Source organism: Alexandromys fortis, unplaced genomic scaffold (assembly GCF_014885135.2).
Source record: "Alexandromys fortis isolate MF-2015 unplaced genomic scaffold, M_Fortis_MF-2015_v1.1 scaffold_42, whole genome shotgun sequence".
NCBI lineage: Eukaryota > Metazoa > Chordata > Mammalia > Rodentia > Cricetidae > Alexandromys > Alexandromys fortis.
In genome coordinates, this window is record NW_026067934.1 from 1,230,428 (window position 1) to 1,258,379 (window position 27,952).

The 27,952-nt window shown below is 43.6% G+C and overlaps 1 protein-coding gene and 1 long non-coding RNA gene across 2 annotated transcripts; one reads left to right on the forward strand and one right to left on the reverse strand.

Annotated features, from left to right (window-relative positions):
* The first annotated feature begins 193 nt into the window (after positions 1–193).
* On the forward strand, positions 194–27,470 carry Slc1a6 (solute carrier family 1 member 6). The gene is made up of 10 exons (XM_050146112.1): positions 194–323; positions 6,739–6,950; positions 8,567–8,704; positions 11,140–11,344; positions 12,851–12,893; positions 15,447–15,790; positions 20,200–20,433; positions 21,961–22,155; positions 25,413–25,547; positions 27,275–27,470. Exons 2-10 carry the CDS (start codon positions 6,746–6,748, stop codon positions 27,468–27,470), a joined length of 1,695 nt encoding a protein of 564 aa, XP_050002069.1. The 5' UTR covers positions 194–323; positions 6,739–6,745.
* On the reverse strand, positions 3,286–6,826 carry LOC126504074 (uncharacterized). The gene is made up of 3 exons (XR_007592488.1): positions 6,712–6,826; positions 6,224–6,429; positions 3,286–3,445 (listed from the first exon to the last, which is right to left on the reverse strand). It is a non-coding gene; the product is annotated as an uncharacterized lncRNA (long non-coding RNA).
* Positions 27,471–27,952: the final 482 nt, after the last annotated feature.

The following is a 27,952-nucleotide window of genomic DNA, read 5'->3' on the forward strand; positions in this document are numbered from 1 at the left end:
AGAGGCCGGCCACCCCGCCCGCCCTGCGTCCCCCAGCTCCAGTGCGGCTGCGGCAGGGGGACATCCCTGAGGGGGTACCGCCCCCCGCCCCAGCCCCTCGCCCCTCCGCTCCCACGTGAGCGTCAGACTAGCCCGCATCCCTCCGGTTGCACAGCGAGTACCGGCTTCGTGCCGGTGCCTTGGTAGTCCTGTCCCCAACGCAGATTCAGCGCGGGTCACTGGCGGGTCCCAGCGGACCCGGCCGGCGCTTCCAAGGGTTCTGGCTTCTGCATCCCGGCGTAGCGACGAGGTGCGGGCAAGGCGGCCCCGCTGACCCGAAGCTGGTGAGTGGGGCATTTGCTTCTGCTTGGGGCTGGTTCTGGGTCCGAGGCAGGTGGGGTTCCCCTGTGCACAGGTCTCCTCTTACTACTACCTTTCTTTAGCTCTCCCCCGTCCCTTTGCAGGTGCTGAGCCCGCCTCTGCCCCCGGTCACCCTGGTGAGTTTCCTGTCACTAGATTCCTGGGTCTCCTTCCCATCTCCCATACCCCCATTTAGTAACATCAACTCTTAGTCCTGTTTTTAACATTGAATATGACGCCTCTTCTATTTTCTTGGGCTGAAGTCCCTCTTCCCTGCCACAGGTTCATAACACAACCCCAGCCATATCTGCTGTGGTTAAAACTGGCCCCATTCCACAGACACTGAGTATGAAGGTTGTATGTGTGTGATTGAGTTTTTGGTGGAATTGCTTTTCTAAAGAGGTGTGTGTAGCTAAGTGTTTGACTTTTGAGAGTTTTGTGCTCTCAAGTGGTGTGCTTGTGTGCCTAAGAATTGTGTGGATGTCACTATCCATGTAGTTTCATTTGCATGGGGTACTTGTGCAGGAGACGCTAAATGTGTGGCTTGTGTTTCATGGTGTGCATGATAGTGGCCAGTGTGTGTGTGTGTGTGTGTGTGTGTGTGTGTGTGTGTGTCTGTGTAGACTTTGTATGGCTGATGCTGACCGCATGGGTTTGCATTTCTGAAGCTGTGTGAGTGGTTATGTGTCTGCTGGTGTGCATGAACGTAGCAGATGTTTGTGTGGAATTGTGAAGGAATTGTGTGTCTGGTGTTACAATATGGATTTGCATTTCTGAAGGGTGTGTGTGGTTGTTTGTCTGAAGAGTCTTTGAGGGACTGTGTGTCCATAAAGGATTATGTAGGTGTTAATGGAACACAAGATGTGAGGCTGTATTTAAGTATGTATGAGTGTGATGAACTAATTTCTATCCTGCCTTTCTCTCCTGTCAATCACTCCTCCCCTAGCACAGCACTGATATAAGATTTAGCCCACCATTGTTTGTGTAAGAGGAGACCTTGGAGATGGCTTAGTTATAAGTCTGAGAATGGAGGGAGGAATGAAAAAACTCACAACTTCAGGGCTAGAAAGCAGGCTCAGTGGTAAAGAGCACTTTTTGCTCTTGCAGAGGTTCCTGTTTTGATTGCCAGTTCCAACATCCTCTTCTGGTCTCCACAAGCACCAGGCATGTTAGATACAGGTCAAACACTCACATACATAAGATAAAAATAAACTCATCTTTATACACACACACACACACACACACACACACACCTGCACAGCTTCAGGCTACATCAACAAAGAAAAAGAAAACATGAAAAATATAAACAAACAAACCAATCTTTTTTTGCATATTACTTTGCTAAGTCTGAAGTTACCCCACAAGGCCGCATCACATCACATTGTGATTTGGTTAAGAAGTACCAACAACTCTCTCTCTTTCTCTCCTTCCCCCTTCCTCTCCTCCCTCTCTGTCCATTAGAAGATAAGAACTCCCTGTGTAGCTCAGGCTAGCCTCAAACTTGCCGTTCTGCTGCTGTTTCCAAGTGTTGAGACTACAGCCATGCATCACCACGCCAGGCTCACAAAAATCTGATTTTGAATGAACCTTCTATTTCAGAACAATGACTGTTTTGTGGAGTTGGTGCCATTGCACATCCATAGCTAATGTACGGTCAGTGTAAGAAATGTACAGTTCTTCTCCCTCGGGGCTTATTCTAACACACCATGGCCCCTTTAGATCCTTTGAGGTCTTTCCTCCCATTGTTTTCTGGTCATACTTCAGGTGACTCTTAGCTTTGGGTATCATCTGTATAGTGAGACCAGCCCTTCTACTTTCAAAGACCTCCAGGTCTTGAAAGTTTGACACTTGCTTGAGGTCTAGTGGTCAGAAGGACCTTCTTGTCTTCCCTTTATCTCCAAGTGGTGGTTGTCATGGCTCATTACACTTGAGAGTTGGGGGCAAAGGGGTAAGACCCATCCTTTAACCCTTTACCTTGCAGGTGTTGGAGAGCCTAGAAAAGCCATTCCCAGAATAGGTAGCTTAAGAGAACCAAAAGAAACCAGAGCCACTCCCTGGATGAGATGTACCCAACAGCTCCAGGGGCCCAAGAGAGCCAGGAAGTCCCAGGGGTACTTTCAAGTATCACAAAATGTTGTTTTAAAACATTTACTACATTTTAATAAGCATATGAAGAATTTGTTCTCATTATAGCATTCCCCACAAATGATTGGTGATGTTAATTTTATAAGCTAAGCACACAAAGTCAAATGCCGTGCTATCTCATTCCCATGCAAGCTACAAATCTTGACCTTGAACAAACAGGCAGAAGAATAGTGATTATGAGAGGGGAGACAGAGAAGGGGAGGGTGATGATATTGTTCAACAGTTTATTCTTTTATAAAGGATTAGAAAACAGGAGTTTGAATGCTGCTGGCCAATGGGAATGAAACTGCTAAGGAACTTGATCTGGCATCATGTTTATGTTCTGAAAGGTTTCACTGTGCCCCGTGAGTGGGAGCAGTTATCACATGTCCACTGAGATAAAAAGGAAGAATCAACATAGTGGCAAATCACAGCTGTGTGCGTTTACAGTGATCGAGTCGGGCGTGGTGAGGGTGTTGAAGACAGCCTTGCATTTGAGCCCAAGTCTGTGTCTTTTGGACTTCTGCTTATTTGTTGAATTGTTTTTTAACGGTTAATTACCACCTGTTGGCTTTTCGCCCCCTCCACTGCTGGGATGGAACTTGGGGCCTCATGTGCAATTGATGAACGCTCCGTTTCTGAGCTGTGTCCTCAGTACTCCAGCATTCATATATGATTTTACTAGGCTATAGTGAGCCTTTAAGAATTATTACATTTATTCAGTGTGTGTGTGTGCGCGCATGCACCCTCGAGCATGCACAAGGCAGTCAGAGGACAACTTGCGGGACTTAGTTCTCTCCTTTCTTCCTGTGGGTCCAAGACTGAATTGAGGCCATCCAGCTTGGCAACAATCCTCTTTACCCAACAAGCCGTCTTGTCCTCTCTGCCCCCACTTTTGTAAAGTCATAGCCACTTTGGTAAATAGTTTGTTTTCTGATCTCTATTTCAGCAACTCACCGTTGCCACTGTAGCACGAAAGTACCTGCAGAAACACACAATGAATGAATGTAGCTGTGTGCCAATACCATGATTAAAAAATGCTAACAACACAGATATTAAAGCAGATTTGACTCACAGACTATCACATGTCAACTCCCACACTAGCTAGTTGTTTTTAGGTTTTGTCAGGGAATTTGTTCCAGGCACACCCTCCATCCTGGATAGACTCCAAAAACCTTTGTATCCGAAAGTCTTCTACATAAAATGGCATCATATCTGCACAGAGCCCTTTCCTGTCTTCTTTCATATTTAGCTCATCTTTACATTACTTTTAACACCTAACACACTGGGTAAAGGTATTTGCCACCAATCCCAAGTCCCGAGTTCAGTCCCTAAAACTTACATTTTGGAGGAGAGATGGACTCCTAAAAGTTGTCCTCTGACCACACACAGACACACGCACACAGACACACACAATGGTAGAGAGTAATAACTCCACCTAGCACAACTTCAATACTGTGCACATATTAGTTTAGGGAATAAGAGGAAAAGTCTGTTCATGCCCAGAACAGATGCAAATTGAACAACTTTATCAATTGATTGATTGATTTTTGGTGCTGGGAATTAAATCCAAGTCTTTGCATATGCTAAGCTCATACTACCATTGATTTTAAAAAAGATTTATTTTGTGGCTGGAGAGATGGCCCAACCTTTAAGAATGCCATTTGCTCTTATAGAGAACCCAGATTCAGCTCCCAGCACCCACAGGACAGCCCACAATTCCCTGTAGCTCTTGTTCCAGGAGATCCAATGCCCCTTTTTGGACTCCACGGTCACTGCACACATGGTGGACATATACACATGGATTCAAACACTCATACACATAAAATATAAATTATTTTTATATTTTTAATTATGTGTATTCATATGTGGGTATGTGCATATGAGTTCAGGTGATGTCAGAGACAGAAGAAAGGGTCGGATCCTCTGGCTGTGGGCCACCTGACGCGTGAGTCCTTTCAAAGAGCGGCACGCACTGTTGACCTCTGAACCATCTCTCAGCCTTACCACTGAGTTTTTAAAAGTATTCTTTGGTGATTTTATATATGAATACATGTATATTTAGATAATATAGACGTCTCCTTCCTTTTCCTCTTCAACTCTTCCTGAACCCCCTCCCATTCATTCTTCTACTAACTTCATGTTGCTGCCTCCTCCTCTTTATCTTCCTCTTCTAAAAAAAAATCCATTGAGTCCATTTAATGCTGCCCTGATGCCCATGAAAACAAAGCACCATCCAATGGAGCATGAGCAACCTATCACGGGCCACACCGCTGAGAAAACTGCCCCTTCTTCGTTCAGAATCTATCAGCTGTCAATAGCTCTTGCAGCTAGACGTGAGCTGATGATTGACTTTTTGAGATGGGGTCTTTCTACCCAACCAGGGCTGGCCTTGAACTCCTGCTTCTCCCGTCTCAGCCTCCTGAGTGCCAAGATGGCTTTTCTTCCAGTGTTGGTCTTATCTGAGGAGGCTGATTTGTGCTCTGCAAAACCGCTGTCTGGACTGTACAGCATGGCTTGTAAGGCAGCGAAAAGAAAAGACAAAGTGTCTAGGCTCCTGACTGCTTTGGACTCAGCTGATGCTCTTAGGACCCATGGTGATTTTGAGTTATCACTTGGTGACTGGGCACAGGATGTCCCAGAGGAGAGGGAGAGACTGCTTATTTTCTGTGCAGCTTTCAGTCCTGCATCTGTAGTGCTCAGAACAGGGTGAGAAGCAACACTGTGGCTTCAGGGGACCAGTCCATTTGGAGCAAGATCCTGACTGGGTGTGGCTTCCCACTGAGAAGCAAGGCCTTGGCTTGCAGCATACAGGGCATGGGAAGCTTAGTCAGGTGACCTGTTTTTTGGAAGCAGAGGGAGAACTCAGACAGATAGGGAGGGCAGCCATCTTAGAAAGACAACCACTTAGGTAGTGGCAGCAAAACAATGACGAAGCAGTTCAAGGATGCACGTGGTGGTGCATGCCTGCAACCCCAGCTCCTTGGGAAGCTGAGGGGGTCAGTACTGGGAACTGAACCCAGGGCCTTGAACATGGCAGGCAAGTACCCTACCACTGAACTATATGGCCCTCTTTAAAAAGGAACTTTCATTTTTGATTGTGTGTGTGTGTTTGCACGTGCATGTGTGTGTCTGTGTCTGTACATGAGAGTGCAGGTGTCAGTGAGGCTAGGAGGGCACTTAGCAGTTCTGAGCTACCTGATGTGGCTGCTGGGGACGAACTCTGGTCCTCTGCAGGAGCAATATGTACTCTTAATCAATGAGCCATCTTCCAGCCCCTGCCCACTAACTCTCTTTTTAAGTTTTTTTTTTTTTTTTATTTTGAGACAGGTGCTGGCCTTGAACTTGTAAACTCTCTGTCCCCCACCCCACCCTATCCCACCCCTGAGCTGCTGGTTTTACAGGACTGCCAAAGACTGGGTCAAAAGTCACCATTCCTAGGCTGTTTTGTAACTTCCAAGTGTTTGGCAGTTAAACAGATTGGTAGGTTTTATATTTATGTGCATTTTTTTTAATTTATGGAAAATACAACATCCCATTTTAGATACCTTTAAAAAAGTAAGTCAGTAAGGATAAATAGATATGGGCAAATGTAAAAGAGGGATACAAAGTCTGAGATTTCACTCCAAAAGAAGTTCATAAACATCAAGCTGGGACTAGAAATGTCATCATTTCCTCCCTGAGCGATCCCTCCCTTACTTTATTGCTCCCTTGGTCATGAACACAAAGTAAGCCATTTTAGTTGGGTCCCCCCATTTACCAGGCGCTTGCTGAATTTGTCCCTGTGAAAAGTCGACTATGGGCGTCTTCAGACCGGAGGCTCAACTATTGTGGCTAGGAGGACTAGCCTATAGGGGCCCTTTCATTAGCTCTTCATGCAATCAGCATTCAGCAAAGGCATGGTCCTTTGGTTTGACAGCTGCGGTACTTTCCAATTCCTTGAGATGATCTCAGTGAAGGAGGAGGCTGGAGGCAGAAAACATTAAAGGTGTGCAGTATTTTAATTTTTTTTTTTGTGCGTGTGTGTGTTTTCTTATTCCCTGTCTCTAACCACCCACTCTGGTGTGTTTGGGTCTAAAGACCTTAACCTTTTGCAGCTAGGATAAAAACTGAATCCGATCCAGGCAGGTTCTCAGGTGTCCCTGCAAGGCAGCACACTGGCAGATGAAAATCGCCCCTCCCCTGACTTCTGAGCTGCAGTGCCCGCCCCTCGACCTTACCCCCTCCTTTCTGGGACTCCTCCCTCACCAGACATGGTCTCTTCTGTCCTGGCAGAGACACGATGAGCAGCCACGGCAACAGTCTGTTCCTGAGGGAGAGCGGCCAGCGCCTGGGTGGCGTGGGCTGTCTGCAGAGCTTCCAGGACAGTCTGCAGCAGAGAGCTCTGCGCACGCGCCTGCGTCTGCAGACCATGACCAGAGAGCATGTGCGGCGCTTCCTGCGCAGGAATGCCTTCATCTTGCTCACAGTTAGCGCTGTGATCATTGGTGAGCTCTGCTTCAGGGAGGCGGGACTTCTATTAACATCACCCCCCCCCCACCTCCTCCCCGCCTTGCATTCATCTAACAAGTCACCAGCACCTCAGAGAACATAGGTAGAGAGGGTACTCACACAGGCAAACACAGCTGTATAAACACGATGTGATGTCACATGTGTGAATATGTACACACACAAGTACACTGTGCAGACATGCACTGTACAACTACACACAGAGAATGACGCATATATTTTACATATGCACAGAATTTAGAGGAGCAATCACATAAACTGTGCAAACGTTCATTAATATCCATCATACTGTTGGGATATTGGTTCCGTCAAATACTACCTACCCCATTTTGTTTAAGGAACTTGAATGTCTGTTGATTTAGATATGCAGGGATTTGATTATTTACAAGCTTTTGTTGTCTGTGGATGCTTAAATTTCTTAAATAAAATGGTTCTAGTGTTTGTATAGGATCGGTGGCTGTCTTGCTCTTTTGGTTACTTTTAACACCTAAAGCAATGTAACCGCTAGGTAAACAGTTGTTATACTATATTATCTAGGAAATATTAATAAGAGAAAAAAAATCTCCACATGTTCAACAGATACAACTGTTGAATTATGTGCATATTGTATAAAACAATGGATTTCATCATGACATCTATATATTCAATGCGCTTTGGTCGTATTCTTTTTCTTCACCCCGTCTTTCTTAGTCAGCCCCTGCTGGTCCCGTTCCCCTCACCTAGTAGTTCCCCTACTGCTTTCATTAGATACAATTTTTCCCCTAAGAATCTCCATGTGTGCTTGATTAACTTGACAGTGTGGCATCCAAGGATACCAGGGCCAGCTGTGTTAGACTTTGTGAACACTTTCTCACACTCATATATGCATTTACATCTACATGCTTAGAAGCGTAATTGCATATGCACTTCCATATTTGAAAGTGATAACGTAGACACAAGAGTCACACTTATAGACACGCCCAAGAAATGCATGTGCATATCTTTGTATATGAGCCCACATATGCAGTCACATGTTTATGCTCACAACTGGATGTACACTCTCCATATATATGCACATGAATGTACACACATACCTAAAAGCACACAAATACATATAATACACACATATATCTGTGTGCACACAATGGTACACACATACATACCCATTTATACAAATGCACATTATGTACATATATACTGATGCTCACACAAATGTACACACATACTCACATAAACACTGACATGCATACATACCCATGAACATACTCATATACACACAGATCCATGCATATGCAAACGCACACTTATAGCTAACACAATGTACTCATGCACATACCCATACATATACCTAGCCATGCATATACTTTTTTACACAAGCCCACATATGTGTAAAGTACACACAAATACCCACATCTATATCCACACAAACACACACACATACTCATGCACAAATGTACCCATGCACACACAAATCCACAGAATAACCAAGCGTAGAAATACACACCCTTATAAAATGTTCACTGCTCACCCTAGTGCACTCTCTTTGGGATAGATGGGCCCTGCATGGGGTTGAGATCCATAGTCCATTCGATGAACCCTTCTTTTGTTGCTCTAGGGGTCAGCCTGGCATTTGCTTTGCGCCCATATCAGCTCTCCTACCGCCAGATCAAGTACTTCTCTTTTCCTGGTGAGCTGCTCATGAGGATGCTGCAGATGCTGGTACTCCCCCTCATCGTCTCCAGCCTTGTCACAGGTGAGAGCCCAAGCCATTGTGCATCTTCGGGATCCACTCGGAGTCCAAACTTGAGGAAAGAGCCAGGGCTACCCTAACTATGGGAGCCCTTTCCCAACTCACCAACTCAAGCTATGCCCAGGTCTTGCTTAATTTCTGCTGCCACATGATCCATGTAGCCCGATAACTTTCTTGTGCTTTTGCTTGAAGGTAAAATACCATCCAGCGTGAGTTCAGAGTTATCCAGAGGGGAGAAAGAGACCATGTAGGGGCAGAGGAGGTGGATGGGACGTGGGGTAGATGACTAGGAGATGGGATATGGGTGAACATGTAGGAGGTGAGTGGGATGGAGGTGTCAGGACAGAGGATGGAGGAAGGGAAGGAGCTGTGGATGCATTGTGTAGCACTTTTCTTATAGATGGTAAATTTTTTTGGCTTCAAGGGTCATCTGATCTTCATTGCAATGGTTTGATTCTGATGTCGGAGTGGAAGAGCACCTATAGGCAATATGTCAACAAATGGGCATGGCTGTTGCCCTAGTTTCATTTATGTTGTTGTAATAAAACACTTGACAAAAGAACTTAGGGGAGAAAGGGTTTATTTTAACTCTCAGTTCCAGGTTGTATTTCACCATTCAGGGAAGTCAACATAGGAACTTGAAGCAGCTAATCATAACCCACCCACAACCAAGAGCAGAGAGAAAATAAATGGACACATGCTTATTTGTGTCATGCTCCACTCTACATGTATGCGGTCCAGAATCCCTTGCTTAGGGAATGGTGCTGCACACATGTGTGGGCCTTCCTCCTTCAGTCAGTATAATCTGTGCAACCCCCACAGACACACCCATAGGTCCACCTGATCTAGACAATCCCCCATTATCTCTTCCTAGTAGTTTTAGATTGTGTCGAGTTAACAATTGAAACTACTCATTAGAGTTGTGTTTCAATAAAACTTTATTTAGTGCATCAGATTTAGCCCATAGGTGATGTTTAGCAATCCTTGGGTTTATGGACAGAAATAATGATCAAGGCTTAAAACACTGCTTTCTTAGGTTGGGCTTCTAAGAAGTCAAGCCTAACATATTAATCTGGTCACAAGAGACTCATGGAGGGAAACACCCATGAGGAAGTGAGGGAAGCAGGGTGGGGAAAGAAGCTAAGCAAAGATGTGTGTTCAGAAGAAGGTTGCTCTCTTAGTGTGATCTCATTGGACGGGATCTCTGAAGTGTGAGCAACATGATGGTGTTGTTCCTCACCCCTAACTCTGTCCTCATCTGAATCCCTGCCCCAGCCAATTATTGACTGTAGCTCACTCTGGGGCCTTTCTGGAAGAGGAAGCTCCCATTCTGCTGGGGATCATTCTTAGTGGAAGGGGAAAGTGAAGGCTGTTAGCATCTCAAACTCATAGCAGCTGAATGGTTGCATTGGCCTAGAAGGGAACATGTAGGTACAGCATGAACGGTATCCAGGCAGAGTGCAGAAAGAAGTGGGTTTGAGGGAGGTGAGAATTGGGGTGGACCATGAGATGAAGGCTTCGATGTTTGTGATATTCATGGTGCAGAGATAAGGGGGAGGGCTAGGTGGGAGTTAAGAGGTTGACTTGGAGTAAAGGGAAGGTACTGTGATTGGTAGAGTTATTTGTTCGTGTGTGTGTGTGTTGTGTGTGTGTGTAGCCCCCAACATGTGTATGGTGGTGAGTGAATTGGTTTTGATTCAGGTTTACCCAGTTACTCATTTCTTGAGCAATATTTTTGTTTTAAAAATTGTTTTTAGCTTGAGAATCAAAATCTGAATCATCCCTTGGTTGAACTCCTAGGGGACTGGTTCAGAAATATCCATAGAAACCAATACCTGAGAATGCTGAAGCCCTTTTTGCAAAATGGTGTAGTGTTTGCAGATGACCTATGCCTCCTCTCTTGTGTACTTCAGATCATCTCTAAATGACGGGTATACCATATAAACTGTACAACTTTATTTCATAGCAAAACAAAACTTCTTATTTACTTTTATGTATTTATTTTGGTATTATTATTTAATCATGTGCCTATGTGGGTATATGCACATGAGTGCAGGTCACCATAAAGGCCAAAAGGTACCTGGAGCTGGAGTTACAAATAGTTGTGAGCCACAGAATATTTGTGCTGCTGATGGAATTTGGGTTCTGTGTAAGAACAGCATGTCTTCTTAACTACTGAGTTACCTCACCAGCCCCTTTATTCACTTTACAAAACTATAATCAATTTATATTTTACCTCATAATATATTTATTCATGATAGCATAAAAGCAGTTGTGTAGATAACTATCAGCAGTTGAAAGTGAACCTATGATTTCTGTGGACATCTTCAGTTAAGGAATATGCAATAATTTTTGAGCTGATGGTATGGAGTAGGTGGAACAGATGGAGGGAAAAAGAGTTGGTTGCTGTGGCACGGAATGCACTATCTCTCTTCTAGGTATGGCATCCCTGGACAACAAGGCAACAGGGCGGATGGGAATGCGGGCAGCTGTGTACTACATGGTGACCACAGTCATTGCGGTTTTCATCGGGATCCTAATGGTCACCATCATCCATCCTGGCAAGGGCTCCAAGGAGGGGCTGCACCGTGAAGGCCGAATTGAGACTGTCCCAACAGCTGATGCTTTCATGGACCTGGTCAGGTGACATTCTCATTTTGTTGGAACTTCTGGATGTACATGCAACAATTCTCTTTCTCTGAGAGACCACAGGAAAAGGTGGATCTAGTTTGGAAAAGAAAGCAACTATTGGTTGCTATTTGTGGTACTCAATTTTTGCCCTGCATATCCTCAAGAAAGCTACATCTAGATATGACTTTGAACTCTGAGACTAGGGAGGACACAGTCTGAGCTGCTGTTCACTAGGTGTTCCCAACTTCCTTTTATGAGCAAATGATTCTCTTAATCCAACAAGACTTTGATGTCAGAATTGACATCAAAGTTAGTCATGTTGTTCTCATAGTACTGACTTGGAGTTGGAAGGGTTTAGGAACTGTTATGGTGTTTTCTACTGCTATTATACAATAGCTGAGGGTCAATGAGAGGGCTCAGTGGGTAAAGGCACTTGCTGCAAATCCTTTGGATCCACCTGGTGGAAGGAGAGAATCTCACATCCATATACATCCTGTGGCATATATGTACACACACACATACACACATGCACACATGCACACATATGCATCCCTAAATAAATGTAATAAGATTTAGGGGCAGTGAGGTGATTTAGTGGGTAAAGGCACTTGCCTCCAGGCCTGACAACCTGGTGAGATCCACATGGTGGAATGTGTGGCAGCTTAGATTAATGCAGACAAATTGTAATAAATATATAAACAACTTTAATGGAAAAATCAGACTCACAAAACCAAGGTTCCCGTGGAGCACAGGAAACAGGAAGGGGTGCGCAGTTTATCAGTAAACATTCGCCAGAGGCAAGCCCGCCCCCTTAGAGGCTGGCCTAACCCTACAGGAATGAGAGAACCAACTCCTACATGTTGTCTACCTTTTATATGTACACCATGGCACTGCACCTCCCCAATAAATATATTAAAATTTAAATGAAGTGAAAAGTATACTTGAAATCAAGTTAGTTGTAAAATAAAAACAACAACAATATCAAAAAGAAACAGAAAACAAAAGTTTATTTAGCTCATTATTTAGGAATTTAGGATGTCCAAGAACTTGGTACCAGCATCTAGTGAGGACCTTCTAGTTGCATGCTAACATGGCAGAAGGCATATGTATAGTTAGCCAGAGCAAGCATATCAAAAACAAAGCCACTTCCTATTAATCTATAAACCTTTTAGTACAAGGATCTACCTCTCAACATCTCCTTTATGGCAGTCAGATTCCAACACGACTTTTGGAGAGGCCTAACTGTAATCAGTCCATGGTAAGTTACACCTGCATCTTCGAGCAGCTCTGTGGGTCTGGGTGGTGTCCTCTGGCCTTTGGTTACCTTGTGTGGAAGCTAGGGATATAAACAGTATTTACTTCTAGGGTCACTGTAGGGCAGGCACTTGGCTCAGCACTTGGCCCACAACATGCATTTCTATGTTGCCTGCTGCAACTATTGTCATTGCTTCTGCAGTAGTCACCTTTGGCTCACTTCCAAAGTCTAACCACTTTCTTTTCTCTGACATTTTTGTGCAGAAATATGTTTCCACCTAACCTTGTGGAGGCCTGCTTTAAACAGGTTAGGAGGAAGCACATGGTTTAATCAAGGAGGGATGGAGGGGAAAGGGAGCTTGCTTCCCAAGAAGAAGGGTGGGAGAAGGGCCTAAAAGAGTGGGTAGGTGGGAGGCCTTGGGGAGGATTCTGGGAGAACAAGTGTACTTCCCATGGCTATGATGGTGATACAAAGGGTTGCCAGGGTATGGGACTCATACTTAGAATCTGGGGTAGGTGTTCTGGGACTTCTGATCACAGATATCCTAAAATGTGTCTGAGCATCACCTTGGGGCTGATAATAGAAAAGTGGCCACAGGCAACATGTAAAGAGGACTTTTCTGTAAAATTTTATTTACAGAAGCAAGTAGTGGACTGGATTTGACCATCAGAGGGTGTTTAACAACCCCTTTATTGAAGGCTAGACATAAAGATGCAGACTATATAGCTATTCTTCCATGCTTTGGTTTTTAACATCCTTGCTATTCAGTTACTCATTTCTTCTCCTTGGTGAAGAAGATGAAATACAAGTCTTGTTTATATTAGGCCAATGTCAGTTATTTTATTATTATCATTATTAATCATCACCAATATGTGTGTATGTTTGTGTGTGAATGCATATCAGGTGTGGACATGGATCTCACATGACAACTTTTGGGAGTTGGTACTCTCTTCCCACCATGGTTCTGAGGATCTAACTCAGATCGCCAGGCCTGTGCACAGTGAACACTTTTACTTGCTGTGATCTATCTTTATGACCCAGTTACTCATTTCTTTAGTCATACGTTTTATTAAGAACTTTAAAATTGAAATACAAAAATTGTAGTATCCCTTTGCATTAACAAAGATTGTGTACAAAATCTTGGCTGCCCAAGTCTCTTACAACAACGGGTAGAATTTGCTAATGACCTCTAGATCATCCTCTAGGTGACACAGTACAGCTAACACATGTAAATGATAAGCAGACAGCTGTTCTGCATTAGAACCATTTAGAGCAGTGGTTCTCAACCTGCCTAATGCTGTGACCCTTTAATACAGTTCCTCATGTTATGGTGACCCACAACGATAAAGTTATTTTCGTTGCTACATCATAATTGTAATTTTGCAACTGAGAGGTGTCTTAGTTCCTAAGAAACTTAGAAATATGTATTATCCAATGGTCATGACCACAGGTTGAGAACCGCTGGTTTAGAGAATAATGACAAGACACATGTGTGTATGTGTTCACTACATAAATGGTTTTCTTTTAGTATTTCCAATCCATGGTTGCTTGTGTCTATGGACATGGAATTCACACATGCTGAGGAGTTGTGTGTGAAGCTTTTTCTAGGGAGATAAAGCATACAGGTCTCTCAGCCCATGACAGACCTAAGTCATGATTGCACAATTTGTGGAATCAATGAGTTTTTGGCAGGCTTTCTAATTGGAGTATGGGTGAGCGGTTACTTAAAGGAGCAGGGATGACTCAAAGACATCTGCATCCTCAGAAAAGCCCAGCCCAGAATGGGTGACAGCTATTGAAAGCTGTATTCCCAGAGGAGCTCTCTGTGCAATTTACAAGCAGCTCACCAGGTCCTGGACTCTCCTCTTGGGAGCTTGGCAGGTCAGAGTCTCCTCCACTAGTGATTGTTTAACGCTTTTATAAAGGCAAGGGAGGGTTTTGCAAACCTTGTAAGCCTCAGATTTCCCAAATACGTGAAGTTTGTTTACTTCCTGAATTTCATGAACCTACTGGAGTGAATCTTTCAATTTAGAGGAAGCTGCTATACAACAGTAGAATACACTTATATTTTTAATGGAATGCTGAAATATATATACACACATATATATTTCATATGATATATAAAATATATATTAAATATACATATTTATATACACATACATATAATTTGTTATATATAAAATATGCATATATTTTATGTATAAACACAATATATAAATATATGAAATATGCATATATGGTGAAAGGGCCAAATCATGCCAATTAGATAAACACACACACAATAAATAAATCTTAAAAATCTTTCCAATTTTGGTTATTGGATTGTTGTTTTATTACATTTTACTTATTTACTTTGTGTGTGTGGTTATGTATAGATGTGGGTACATGCCATGGTGCACATGTGGAGATTAGAGGACAAGGTGCAGAGTCAGCTCTCCACGTCTACTGTGTGGGGCCTGGGATCAAACTCAGTTTATCGGCATTGGTTGAAAGCTCCTGTACGCCCTGAGCCGTCTTGTCTGCCACAGAGTTGGAGTTTTTGGTAGCTCAACTTGTATTTATTTGAGTTGTTTTATCCATTTCCTTGGTTACATATCCAACTGTAGTCTTGCTGGGCTATAAGAGTAATTTGTGTGTGTGTGTGTGTGTGTGTGTGTATGTGTGTGTGTGTTGTGCTCGTACATGTGTATACATGTGTGTGTGTGTGTGTGCATGCTCATACAAACACCAAGGATGGAATATAGAACCTCACATGCCTAGTTCCCAGTTTTTACTTTTTGTAGCATGTTCATTCTTAGGGGTATCTACAAGGGAGCTAACCACCATACTGAATCTGGTCCCAATTTCTCTGTCTTTCAGTTTAAGACGCAGTACAGCACACGAGTGGTAACCAGGACGATTGTAAGGACAGAGAATGGGTCAGAGCTGGGGGCCTCCATGTCTCCCCCATCATCAGTAGAGAATGAAACCAGCATCCTGGAGAATGTCACCCGGGCATTGGGCACCCTGCAGGAGGTGATAAGCTTTGAGGAGACTGTGCCTGTGCCTGGCTCGGCCAATGGCATCAATGCCTTGGGCCTTGTGGTCTTCTCTGTGGCCTTTGGGCTGGTCATTGGTGGCATGAAGCACAAAGGCCGTGTCCTGAGGGACTTCTTCGACAGCCTCAATGAGGCTATTATGAGGCTGGTGGGCATCATCATCTGGTGAGTAGTAGGGTGGGTGCCTGGGATTAGGTGGGTGGTGATGGTTCCTGGAGGTGATGGCAACGGGGCTGATGGGACTGTTGGAGACATTTGGCCAGTCATTCATCTGTGTACTAGTTAATTTAATCATCAACTCATTTGTTCATTCATATCTTTCTGTAGTGATTTATTCAGCTGTTCATGACCCCATTAATCTACTTACTCCCTTACTTGTGCATTGACTCAGTGAATCTATGCTCATTCTTCCACACATTGGGTCATCCACCCCCCATTTTTATGTAATAAAAATGTATTCTTAGAGGACTTCATACATGAATACAAAGCATTTTGATAATATTCACATTCCCATTCTCCCTCCAACTTCTCAGCTTCTCTCAGACTCTCATGTCCCCATTCCAACTTTATATCCTCATATGCATGTTTGTATATATCTTCCATTGATTCCAAGTAGAGCTGTTTGTAGGAACGTGGATGAGGGCACATTCACTGAGCTTGGACAACCTACAAGATGCCACATCCGTGAAGAAAGTTGACTTTCCCTTCCACAACAGCCATTAACTGTCAAAATCAAAATGGTTTCTCAGCTATGGGTGGGGCTTGTGAATCTCTCCCCACTCCATGTTGGAATGGTGACTGGCTTGATCTCATATCAATCTTGTGCAGAAAGCTACAGTTGTTGTGAGTTCATTTCATTGTTTTTGAGACAGTCTTCCTATGTAGCCCAGGATTGTCTGGAACCTGCCAGCCTTTTGTGTCAGCTTCCTGATTGGTGGGATTATAGGTATGTGCCACTACATTTCTGCATCGGCTAATTTACTCATCAGCTCATTAATTAACTTCTATATCTATTTAGTGATAAATCTGTTAATTAATTAAATTATTCCACAATTATTACTTTATTGCATTATCATTTATCAATAATCTATTATCTATCTATCTATCTATCTATCTATCTATCTATCTATCATCTATCTATCTATCTATCGTGTCTGAGTAGATGTGTATGGATATGCATGCCATAACATGCACATGGAGATAGAGGATAAACTTGTGGGAGTTAGTTTTCTCCTTCTACCACGTGGATTTCAGGATCCATCTGAGACCATCATACTTTGCAGAACACATCCTCACCTGTGGAGCAATCTTTCTGGCCCCTATAATTATTTTAAGTGCTAGGGTTGAACTGAGGCCTTACAATCATTGATCTGTACCCTCAGTTTCTTAAATAACTATCTTTTTTGCATGATGCTCAGGATGGAACCTAGGGCCTTGAATAAGCTAGGTTAATACTGTAGTGTTAACCCTATTAGTTAAGCTATTGACTGCATTTATTCGTTTACCCACTTACACCAATCTACTTGGATTCATTCCCAGACCTGTTTATTTACATAGGCACTTGCTGTTCTCTCATTCACTCCCTCAGACATTCCACATGCCCATTCACTTATATACTTACTCTTGTCCTGTTTTCTCATTTTCCTGTCTACATTTGGGGATAGTGTGATATACATGTGTATGTATGTTATTTTTGCATGCGTGGGGGTGAGTATGCATGTGGTGGCCCAAGGGGGATGTTGGGAATCATTTTCCATTGCTCTTTCACATTATTCATTAAGGAAGGATCTTTCAGTTAAACCTCAGGTTCAAGAAAATGGCTCATGTTGTTAGCCAAGCTGCTCTGTGGGATCCCCTGAATTCACCTTTTGAGGTTGGAAATACAGGCTTGCTTCAGTGCCTATCTAGTATTACATGGGATTCAAACTCTGCTCCTCATGCTTACATGACAAGTGTTTTAACCACTGAGCCATCTCCCCAGACCCATGCCCCTTTTCACATTAATTTTTTCAAAATCCTTTTGTTCCACCACTAGATCATCCATCTAGCAGATATCTCCCCAGGCTTGAAACATAGATATACTGAATCATACTTTATTGGTGTGGGACAATTTTGTATTCTGTCAATTTTGTTTTAAATAAACTCTGATTGGCCAATAGCTAGGCAGGAAGTATAGGCTGGACAACCAGACAGGAAGTAGAGGTGGGGCAATGAGAACAGGAGTATTCTGGGAAGAAGGAAGCTCTTTCTGCAGTCCTGCCCAGACAAAGGAGAAGGAAGATTGACCTACCCTGCTGAAAAAAGTACCGAGCCATGTGGCTAACATAGATAAGAATAATGGGTTAATATAAGTTATAAGAGTTAATAAGAAGCCTGAGCTAATGAGCCAATCAGTTTATCATTAATATAGACCTTTGTGTGATTTCTTTGGGGTTAAAGAGCTGTGGGAACTGGGCAGGCCAGAATCCCCAACAAGCAGGCCCTCATGTTACACTTTATCTTGAAGACGTTTGTAAAATCTAGGAGGAGACAGATGCAGACCATGTGTATGTAACCCAAAGCAGTAGGTGCTGTAGTAAATTGCAGTGGATGCTGCCTGGGAAGATGAGGAGTGAGACTTACAACTGGATCTGAAAGATGAGGAAGAACCTAACTGGGTATGAGGAGGAGGGAGATATGGCAAACAAGGATGGGAACAGGCAAAGCCTGAGAAGCCCTGAGTGTTTGTACAATGACTATTCTGGGTTTATTTTGGTTGCTGTGATAAAATTCTGACATAAAGAGCAGCACACAGGGAATTTACAGCCGCACAGGCCCAGGTTTCATTCCATTACTGTGCAGAAGACAAGGAAGGAACTTAAAACATCATATCACAATCACGAGTAGAGAGAGTAAACATGTGAGCCCCTGATTGCTTGCTTGTTTGCCTGCTTAGTCTCAGCTAGCTTCCTTGATTCTCCCACAGTCCAGGGCCCACCAAATGGTGCTGCCTATAAGGGGCTGAGCTTTCTTACAACAATTAGCAATTAAGACAGTCCCCCATGGACATGCCCACAGGCCAACTTGATCTAGATAATCCCTCACTGAAACTTTCTTCTCAGGTAATTTTAGCTTGTGTCAAGTTGATAGTTCAAACTAACTAGCACAGAAGAAAATTTATGAAAGTTTAGAAGGCCAGAGATAGGGGATGTCTTAGTGTCTTGGTTAGGGTTTCTATTGCTGTGAAGAGACACCATGGCCATGGCAACTCTTATAAAGGGAAACATTTAATTAGGACTGGCTTACAGTTTAGTGGTTTAGTTCATAATCACCATGGCAGGAAGTGTGGTGGCATGCAAGCAGATGTGATGCTAGAGAAAGAGACAAGAGTTCTACATCTGGATCAGCAGGCAGCAGGAAGAGAGAAGCAAACCAGGTCTGGCTTGAGCATCTGAAACCTCGAAGCCTGTCCCCAGTGACACACTTCCTCCAACAAGATCACACTCCATCAAGGCCACACCTCCTAATAGTGCCATTTCCTATGAGCCTACGGGCATCATGTTCATTCAAACTACCACTTAGCAATGCCTAAGGATGGGATTCTGAAGGTAATAGTCATCTGCAGTCAAGTTGGAAGGGACTTGAACAAGGGAATGAGATAAAGACACCAGAAGGCTGCCTGCTATGGTGTGGTAGGAAGTTTCTTGCTGATTGGATGAGCAGTTGGGTGACCGGTGGGAGGTGAATGTATTCATAGAATTCGACTGTAGTAGTTAGTCCCCTGTTGTTATGACAAAATGTCCAGGAAAAAAAAAACAATTTAAAGGAGGAAAGGTTTATTTTTGTCTCACAGTATTGCAGATTTCAGTGCATAGTTGGCTGGCTCCATTGCATTTGGACCATGAGGGTGAATGGATACAGCCAATAAAGCTGCCAACTTCACCACATCTAGGAAGAAGAGAGCAAGAGAGTGAGGGGCTGGGGAGAGAAGGTACACCCCCTAGTGATCTACTTTCTTTAACCAGGCCCTTCATATAGTTTGTTCCCAATAGCTCATTCAGTTATGTAATGCATCAATGCATAACCCGTAGCAGAGGTTGGGATGCTCATAACAGTTTAGCTTTCACAGTCCCCACCTGAGAACATGGGACCACAAAGGACCAGTGTTCAACAAGTGAGATTTTGGGGGCAATGTTTTGGAAGCAAACCCTAGCGCCAGTGCTATTTTAAAACTTATTTTATTTATGAGTGTGGATGTGTTAATGGATGTGCAGATGTACCTATGGGTGCTCAAAGAGCCCAAAAAGTGGTTCCAGATCCCTTGGAGCTGCAGTTGGAGGTGTTTTTGAGCTGTCCAACGTGAATGGTGGTATACCAAAATCAGGTTTTCATCATTGAACATCAAGTACTCCTAACCACAGGGTCATTTTCCCAGTGTCCCAGTGCTGGCTTTGATGCTTGAGATAGGTTGGGATGAAGTTGGGTTTGTGTGGTAGGAGCTGTCTGGGTTCAGGACACTGTATGGGCAAAGCTTTGGGAATGCCAACTCCAGACCTGTAAGGGAGATCACCCTAATAAATATGTGTCTTGCTTAGGTATGCACCAGTGGGCATCCTGTTCCTGATTGCTGGGAAGATTCTAGAAATGGAAGACATGGCTGTCCTTGGAGGTCAGCTGGGCATGTACACTCTGACTGTCATCGTTGGCTTGTTCCTTCATGCTGGTGGTGTGTTGCCCCTCATCTACTTCCTCGTCACCCATCGGAACCCTTTCCCATTCATTGGGGGCATGCTACAGGCCCTCATCACAGCCATGGGTACCTCTTCCAGGTATGACCTTTCCTGGAACTCTCCCTGGGTCTATTGCTCATCTTTCATGGGTTCCTTTAGGTGTCCTCTCCACCTCCCCAAACACCTCTTCTGGTTGTACAATGGTATTGGGGGACTCTTGAAGCTCTCTACATGTGGCCTATACTTGGGGTTTTAGTCTTTGTCCTGTGATGACTCTCCTAACCTCCTTTCTCTTTTGTTTCTCCAGTTTATGAGGAGAACCAGATGCCAATGCTGGGTTTGAGATGGTACTGTGCGAGTACCACAAGCTCAGAGAGTCTTAGCTTCTGATGCTTTCTTCTCCTGTTTGTGCTTTTAGGGGGCTAATAAAGTGAGCTCCCTTATCTCTCATCATTCAAATTCAAAACTGTCTGAGCAAGTATCCCAAGAGCCAAACAGATAGAAGAAAATATTTTTATTGTCCTCATGGTGGTTGGAGAATGTGTCTTTTGATCTTTGATCTGTGGCTAAATAGGACTGATACTATTGTACCCAGAATTAAACCAATCTGATCACTATGGAGCTAGTCACCCCACCCTCCCAGTGCTCTTTCTGATGCTCGGAAAAAGGCTGAAGTAGCATTGGGTGTTTTGCAGTAGGCCACATCTAGTTCCAAGGCCAACGTCTGTGAGTCCAAGCTCTAAGTTTCATGGCATAAAGCTGACCACACAGGGGTCTTTTCTTGCAGAAAAACCGACCCCAAATGAGATGCCTACTCTTTCTACTTAAGTTGACAGTCAAATGCAAGTACAGTCTGAAGTGGTTGGGGAGAGGCCTAGGGCTCCTGAAGATGAGGTTGTTCCTTGTGTAGACTGACACTCTGCCGTTTACTGTTCTAGGTTCATTTCTGTTGCTGTGATAAAATATACCAATAAAGGACAGTTTAGGGGTGGGAGAAGGAATTTATTTGGCTTACAGTTCCAAGTTACAAGTCCATCTCTCTAGGGAAATCAAAACAGGAGCCGGAGGCAGCCAATCACATCACTCTCAGGCACAGAGAGTAAATACATGCTTGCTGCTTGCTTGGCTCAGCTTGATTTCTCCACTTTGACGTAGTTCAGGACCTTCTGCCTATGGAATAGTAGCACCCTCAGTAGCCCGAGTCTTCTCATTTCAATTAGTTATGACAATCCCCCAAAGGTAATCCACATAGGATGACCAAATGTAGTAAGCTATCATTGAAACTGTCTTCCCAGGTAATTCCTGGTTGTGAAGCTGACAAAGTTACTCATCATATTTAGGCTTTGGAGTGGGAGGTCAGCCATCAGGGCTAGACTGGCATTATAAACTCTTGGTGTGAATAGGTCAAGAGACATTCATCTTGGGGGATCCCTACCACTGAGTTCTTTCTGCATCAGGAGTCCCATTTCCCCATGCACAGCTGTTCCTCCCACTTTCTACTCCTTGCTCAGATTCTAGCCTGGTTTCCACGTGCTAGAGGGAAGCCTCCTTTGACCCACTGCTGCCCCTGCCCCTGCCCCATCCTTCTACTCCCTATTCTCAGCCTCCAGAGCTCTTTTTCTCCAGCTCTGCAACCCTGCCTATCACTTTCCGCTGCCTGGAGGAAGGCCTGGGTGTGGATCGCCGCATCACCAGGTTCGTGCTGCCTGTGGGGGCCACCGTCAACATGGATGGCACAGCACTCTATGAGGCCTTGGCAGCCATCTTTATTGCTCAAGTCAACAACTATGAGCTCAATCTGGGCCAGATCACCACAATCAGGTGAGACAATGATGTCATCAGCTGGATAGGACAGGCTGTCTGTTACAAGGTCTACAGACAAATTTCCTGTTTATAGTTGCAGCTCATGCCTACCTAAGGTATATAATTATGTATATGCAAATATCCTTAAATCTGAAAAACAAAAAACGAACCCGTGAAACATTTCTGGTTTCCAGTATTTGGATAAAGGATCCAGGAGACTCAGCAGCATTTGTCCCCATAGATGGTTTTTCTCATCTACGTTGCTTATTGTCTGCCCAACATACAAGAATGAAAATGTAAACTCTGTGAAGGAAAGTGTTTCTTCACTGGAAATTTCTATTGTAGACACACCCTGACTTAAGATGTTTGACTTAAGATCTTTCTTTCCCTCTCTCTCCACCCCCTGCCCCTTCTGAGCTGGCTGGCCTGGCTGGGTAGCTGGGATTGTAGTCATGTGCCGTCAGGCCTGGTAATGGAATGATATTCTGACTTTATAAGGGTGTGAGTGTGATACATATTTAATAGAAACGACACTTTGAATTTTTCTACTTTGTATGTATGTATGTGTACCTGTCTGAGTCCATATTCGCCATATGTGTGAAGGTGCTTTCCAAGGTGAGAAGAGGGATTCAAGTTCCCTAGAACTGGGGTTACGGGCGGCTGTCTGATACAGGTTTTAGGAATAGATCTTAGGCCTTCTGCAAGGGCTGTTAAGTGCTCTTAACTACTTTAAAACGTGGTTTTAAAGAGTTTAAGAATTGCATGTGTGTGTGTGTGTGTGTGTGTGTGTGTGTGTGTGTGTGCATGTGTGTGTCACAGTGCACATGTGAAGTCAGAGGATCACTCACAGGATTCAGTTTTCCTCTTCTGCTCTGTGGTCCTGGGGATTGAACTTAGGCTTTCAGACTTGGCAGCACAGCATCTTTACCCACTGAGCCGTCTCTCAGGTCTCTACACTTTATTTTTGATTGGAATCTTTTCCTAGGCTAGTGATGTGGTGATTGTTTTAATTGTCCTCTTGACGGGATCTGGAATCACCTGATAAGAGAATCTCAGTGAGAGATCGCATAGATCAGGTTGGCCTCTGAGTATGTCTGTGTGTGGGGGGGGGATCAGCTTGATTATTTTAATAAATGCGGGGAGGTTCAGTCTAAAAGTGGGCAATGCTTGTTCCCTTAGTTTAAATCCTGAGTTGTTTAAAAGTAGAGAGAGACCTCACCTGCAAGCATGCACACATGTTCTATGTGCTTTTGACTGGATGTGTTGTTGCTAACTGCTCCAAGTTCCTGTCTTGACTTCTCTACAACCATGGATTATAACCTGGAATCATGAGATAAAACACATAACCTTTTCTCCTGAAGTTTTTTTTGGCATGTGTGTGCATGCATGCACACGCACACGCACGCACACACACACTTATGTATGTATGTATGTATGTATATATATATGTATATTAATCTCAGTAACAGATAAGAAGACTGGACAGGCACTGTCCTTGGCTCTTTCCTGTGCACAATGAGAAGATAGGAATGCGTCTGCCTTTCTCCTGTACAAAGCTCGTGAAAGGAGTCTTCTCATTCCAAAGCTCATTCTTTAATGCCAGTCTGAGTATTTGCTCAACCACCGTTCTGATAGAGAAGTTCTCTGGGCCATTCTTCTCCCCTGTTCTATGTGTATTGCTATAAAATCTAGAAAGTGATTTCCTTAACTACTGAGGAGAAAGCTGGCTTCTGGGAGGCGCTGTTGCCTTTTCTGCAAAGCTCAGTGGCCTTTACAATGCATGTTACATCATGCTGAGCAGTTGGAGTTGATGCTGGAATTTTAACAGAGGTCACATGGGTCCTACTTTCCATTTCATAGTAATTTGTGAGACTTGAAGTGAAAATAAGACTTTGGACGTGCTGGACAGGTGCTCTACCAATGAGACAGACACTTGGCTCTTTAATTTTTTTATTAAAAGATTATCTGATCAAGAAATGGTCTCTAGTGGGCTGAAGAGATGACTCAGTGGTTAAGAGCATTATTCTTTCAGAGGAACCACATGTCAACTCACAGCCCTCTATAATGAGATTTGGTGCCCTCTTCTGGCCTGTAGGCATACATGGAGATAGATGTTGTATACATAATAATTATTTATTTACTTATTTATTTACAAAAAGCATTTGCTGCTCTTGCGGAGAACTTGGGTTTGATTCCTACTAGTAACGTGGTGGCTTACAACTGTTTATCACCCCAGTTCCCGGGGTCCCAATGCTCTTTTATGGCCTCCATGGCTACTAGGCACACATACATGAAGGCAAACATCCATTAATATAAAATTAAGAAAACAAACAACTATAAAAAAATCAAGAAATAAAAAGATTCTAAAACTAAGATGGGCCAGAATGCTCTCACCTCCAATGTGGTAAGCTGTATTTGCCTTCTTAAAAAACAAAACTCTGTCTTTTCAAGCCACATCTTTCTTGAATGATAGCTGACAAAAGTTGCCTATATTTTAAGGTGTGTTTTGTGATTATTTGCAATATGTGCACTCTGCAAAGTGATCACTGCAGTCAGACTGCTTATTATATTTATCTCCTATAGTTTCCTTCCTTTCTCACACCCCCTTCTGTTGCCTGTGTCTTCTCTTCTCTCCTCTCTCATTTTATCTTCTCTTCCCTTCTTTTCCACTCTCTTTTTCACTCCCGTCTTCCTGTAATTTCCCACCTCCTCTTCTAACCCGTATGTCCTCTCCTTTTCTCATTTCCTTCCTTCTTTACCACTCCTTCCTCCCTCCCTATTTTCTATCTCTTTTCTTCCCTTCCTTCTTCTTTCCTCTCTCCCCTCCAGAGCCTTGTTGCCTTCTCCCTCCCCTCCTCTCCCTGTCTGTACTTCTGTTCTCTCTGCCCTTCCCTTCTCTTTCTCTTTGTTGATGGTGAGAATAGACTTTAGGTTTGTTCTCTTTGAAAAACTCAAATATCAACACGTTATCCTTAGTCACACCCTCCACACTGTACATTAGATCCTCAGCACCCAGTCATCTGGTATCTAGACATCTCGTAGGTTCTGACAGACATTTTCTGTTTCCCAGTCCATCTGCCCAGCATCACAGTTTCTGATTTTTTGCTTTGGTGACTTCAGCTTTTTAACTTTAGCTTCACATCCAAAGTGAGCTCATGTATCACTTTGCTTTCTGTGTTAGTTTGGGCATTTAACTTAAGATGCCCTTCCCTGCCTGGTCCTCTAATCTCCTGTCCTCTCTTTCCTCCTGTATTCCCGACTCTTCCCATTTGCAGCATCACAGCCACAGCTGCCAGTGTTGGAGCAGCTGGCATCCCCCAGGCAGGACTGGTCACCATGGTGATCGTGCTCACATCCGTCGGCCTGCCCACAGAGGACATTACGCTGATCATAGCTGTGGATTGGTTCCTGTGAGTGTGCTTGGCTTTGACTTATCTCATAACCTTTTCCTGAAGGATTCTGTAAGGACAGGGTTGTAGAATGTTAGAGGGCTAGGGAGGCACTGGGATGGTCTGCTAATGATGGCCATAGACTCCAATCCCACAGAGAGCGAGGAGGATTCTGAAAAGGAGGCCTCTGTCTGTCAGTCAGCCCACTCCTCTTCAGCCCATTTCATACAGAAATCATACAAAGGTGTTCAAATATATATTTTTTAAACTCAAAATTTTAAAAGTTTTTTTCCTTAATGAAAATGCTAAATATAAAGAATTTTAGAAGTAAGAAGAAAACACAAGTTACCTGTTGTGTTAAAGAGTGAAGAATTTTGGCTTATAAATCACTTGTGATGACAGACAAAAGAATTTTGGTGGATTTATGATCTGAATGCTACAACTAGTCACATTTTCTCTCTCTCTCTTTTCTCCTTCCCTCCTTCTCCCTATTCTTCTTCTTCTTCTTTTTTTTTTTTTTGGTTTTTCGAGACAGGGTTTCTCTGTGGCTTTGGAGCCTGTCCTGGAACTAGCTCTTGTAGACCAGGCTGGCCTCGAACTCCCAGAGATCCGCCTGCCTCTGCCTCCCGAGTGCTGGGATTAAAGGTGTGTGCCACCACCGCCCAGCTTCTTCTCCCTATTTTTTTCACTAAATTTGTTCCTTGACAATTTCATACACGTATGCAATGCTTTCTGGTTACTCCCTGCTACTCTTAACTCCTTCGCATCTCTGCCAGCCTTTGTCCCTACAACTCTGTTCCCCACATTCATGTCTTTTGTTTGTGACCCACTGAGTTATTCATGTGTCTTGGTGTAAGACTATGCCATGGAGCTTAGTAGGGGCATGAGAGGGTGCATACCTGGAGACAAGGACTCCTAATCCATCAGCACCAATAGTTCGGAAGGAATGAGCCACTCCTTAATCACCATTCCTCTCCCTTTATTGCTCTCTCTTTTCCCTCCCTCCCTTTCTTGTTTTTCTTCCTCCTCCCACTGTCTTTTCTTGTCTTCCATTTTTCTTCCTTTTATCTTCCTGTCTCATTTCTTTCTCTATCTCCTTCCTCCTCTCTCCCTCCTTTCCTTCCTCTCTTATTTTCTTTCTTCTATCCATTCTTTCTCTTTCTCTCTCTCTTACTTTCTTTCATTCTTTCCTTCTTCCTTTTTATCCTTTTTGTATCATTCCCTTCTTTTACCATTCATTCACTCTCTCATTTTTCTTATAACATGAATTTTATATAAAATTTTGATTTTCATCCCCTATGTGGGAGCTGTGAGCAAGATCATGTCCCATTTGTACAAAAAACTAAAATTCCATTTGAACAGTCCCTAGCCTGCCCTACACCTATGTAGACTTATGGTGAAGAGTCTGTATCAAACATTCATGTTCAATAGTCCGTATCAGGTACTAATGTCTAATGATCTTCATCAGATGCTTATGTCTAACAATCTAATAAGTCTATATCAGATCCTAATGTCTGACCATCTGCATCAGACTCTCATTTCTAATAATTTCTAATTTAGTTTTTTTTAGAAACAAGAGTCACAAATCAAAGAATAGATCTGAGGATTTAAGGGATGATGTTGTTAGGAAGAGTGGGGCCTGTTTAAGGTCATGTGGTTTTAATTTAGCCTGGAAACCTTTCTAGTCTACCCTTGGTTTTCAAAGGAGTTTTTCAGCCCCACCCATTAATCTATCTATTCTCCACCAGTGACCGGCTTCGTACGATGACCAATGTCCTGGGAGACTCAATTGGAGCAGCTGTCATTGAGCATTTGTCCCAACGGGAGCTGGAGCTGCAGGAGGCTGAGCTGACCCTTCCCAGCCTGGGGAAGCCCTATAAGTCACTCATGGCACAAGAAAAGGGGGCATCAAGGGGTCGGGGAGGTAATGAGAGTGTCATGTGAGAAGCTTCCAGCTCTCTGCCTAGGGAGGAGGGAAGGGACTGGGAAGGGAGTCCTGGGGACAATTTGTTGCCCAACTTACTGTGGGCTGAACATACATATTCTGTATGGATTCTCTGGGAACTGCTGAGATAAAAGAGAAGAAGCGAAAGGTTTCTAAGGTATATCCATCACTGTTGTGTGCTCCATATATAAGAACAACCTAAGGGAGGAAAGATTTATTTTGGCTATGGTTATAAAGGGCTTAGTTCACCATAGTGGGGAGGCATGGTAGAGAAGAGCAGCTCACTTCATGGTGGTCAGCAAGCAGAGACGAGAGAAATGGGAAGTAACCAGGGAAGGACACAGCTCTTCCAGACACACCCTACTTCAACGATACCCTGTCTCCTACTTCTCACCACTCCAGCACAGCCGTCATATCACGGAACCATCAAGAGTCTGATCCACTGATTAGGCCATTAGGCCAGAGTTCTCACAATGCATTC